The 2063-nt window shown below is 37.1% G+C and overlaps 1 protein-coding gene across 1 annotated transcript; it reads right to left on the bottom strand.

Moving 5' to 3' along the window:
- On the bottom strand, nucleotides 1-732 carry LOC141025295 (NADPH-dependent aldo-keto reductase, chloroplastic-like). The gene is made up of 2 exons (XM_073500601.1): nucleotides 532-732; nucleotides 1-440 (listed from the first exon to the last, which is right to left on the bottom strand). Exons 1-2 carry the CDS (start codon nucleotides 715-717, stop codon nucleotides 171-173), a joined length of 456 nt encoding a protein of 151 aa, XP_073356702.1. The 5' UTR covers nucleotides 718-732; the 3' UTR covers nucleotides 1-170.
- Nucleotides 733-2063: the final 1331 nt, after the last annotated feature.

Below are 2063 nucleotides of genomic sequence, written 5' to 3'. Positions count from 1 at the left end.
TTTCTATTTTTGGGTGCTATTTTTTGAACCTGGGAGCAGAATGACAGGCAACGAAGCTACATATCTGCAGAGAGCTGATTCCAGAATGTAGCACCTCCTTTTACATGCCTGATACAGTGTTCCAACATGTCATCTCATCGTATAAAGATGCCTTATCATAGCAGAAAATATCATTGCAATTTTTCCCCATTTAAGTATAGGGTATAAAAAATAGCAAGCAAGTCATCTGGAATAGACCAATCATAAACATCAAGATTTTGTTTTATCCTTTCAACGTTCAAGATCTTTGGTAGTACACTATGACCCATCTGAATGTTCCAGCGCAGGGCCACCTGTGCAGCAGTTCTCCCAAGTTTATTTGCTATTGAGATGATGACTGGCTGTTGAAGGATATTACTGTTCATCCAAGGCGTACCAGGTGAACCCAGTGGTGAATATGCCTGCAAAATAAATATACATAATCAGGTATAATAAGAACATATATTTTTAGACATAAGCAAGCCAGCGGCCCCAAGTGCACCGCGGACTTACAGAAAGATGAATACCGGTTGACTGACAAAAGTTGTGGAGTTTAGTTTGCTGCCAACCCGGATGACATTCCACCTGATTAACAGCTGGATGTACACGAGCTACAACAAGCAAGTCACCCAGTTTCTTTGTTGAGAAGTTACTCACACCTATTGCACGAGCTTTTCCAGTGTCATATAACTTTTCCATAACTCCCCAAGTAGCAGGGATGTCAGGTCGTACAAAGTTTTCAGGGTTGCTTGCGTTGGTGCCCTTCTTGAGTCTAAATGGCCAATGGATCTACAAATTTGCTTACCGGTAAAAACTCAATTTCAAATTATTCATGAAAACATTGCTATATATAGCTCCAACAGTTAAACACATAAATCCACCTAAACTAAAATGTAATGGTAAAATTCTTCAAATATATAATATATTTTTCACAAATATATTCAAGATGCTGAAAATGATGCCCAACCTCAAGACACTATACCAACGCATACCAAAAGAAAATAAAATAGAAAACCATATGGAGAAACATGCATGTGCGTTAAGTGGTGGGTAACTGAAATTGTTTTAGTTGGATGTGGATTTGTGACTAGATCACAGAAAAGAAGCCCGCGTGCACGTAAACTATATAATTACTAAGCAGTGGACTGACCACTTAATAGTGGATCATGTTTCAACACATTAAACAATACAATTACTAAGCATGGAATTACTAAGGCTGGTTGTAATGGGGAGTATCATATACTAGTATCATGTATATGATACTACCTCCCTAATGCATAGTATCATATTTTAGTATATGTAGTACTCTATTTATTGCCATGCATGACACAAAGTAGCATAACATTTATTATGATACGGTATCATGATATGATACTCCACCCTCTCTTTCTTCATTTAATGCTATGACACCTCATCAAAATTGCCTAGTTGGCATGCATGATACTACCATTACGACCAGCCTAAGTAGTGGACTGGCCACTTAAGGCTTCCCACAATGGGGAGTGTCATCTACTAGTACTAGTGTATGATATTACTAATGCATAATCATAAGTTAGTATCTTAGATTGTTTCATTTATTCTCATGCATGACACAACGTGGTATAAAATTTAATATGATACGGTATCATGATATGATACCAAATTCTCAATTTCCTCATTTAGTTATGTGCCATCTCATGAAACACACTTATGATACACTCATTACGGGCAGTCTAATAGAGGATCGTGTTTCCACACATTAAACTATAGGTGGGTATGAATAACACATATTGATTTGTCGATGATAACCTAGAGAAATCTTAAGTTTAGTCTAGTCCAGATCACAATACCCCTAGTTTTCTGAGGTGTCTTATTCAAGATGATAAAAGGAGCATGCAAAAAAGTAGAGTAGAAATCACCATATTCAGTACACAAAGTGAGATAGAACAACACAACGGCAAGATTGCAGCAACTGGATAGTGAAACACAATTATGAAATGGAAGAGTGAAGTAACATGCAAGAGTGAAGGATTAATACTATCAGGATCAGATTTGTTACCATGGTT

The sequence above is a fragment of the Aegilops tauschii genome, chromosome 6 (genome assembly GCF_002575655.3).
Source record: "Aegilops tauschii subsp. strangulata cultivar AL8/78 chromosome 6, Aet v6.0, whole genome shotgun sequence".
NCBI classification, from domain to species: Eukaryota; Viridiplantae; Streptophyta; class Magnoliopsida; order Poales; family Poaceae; genus Aegilops; species Aegilops tauschii.
This window is presented reverse-complemented; position numbering and strand designations above follow the sequence as displayed.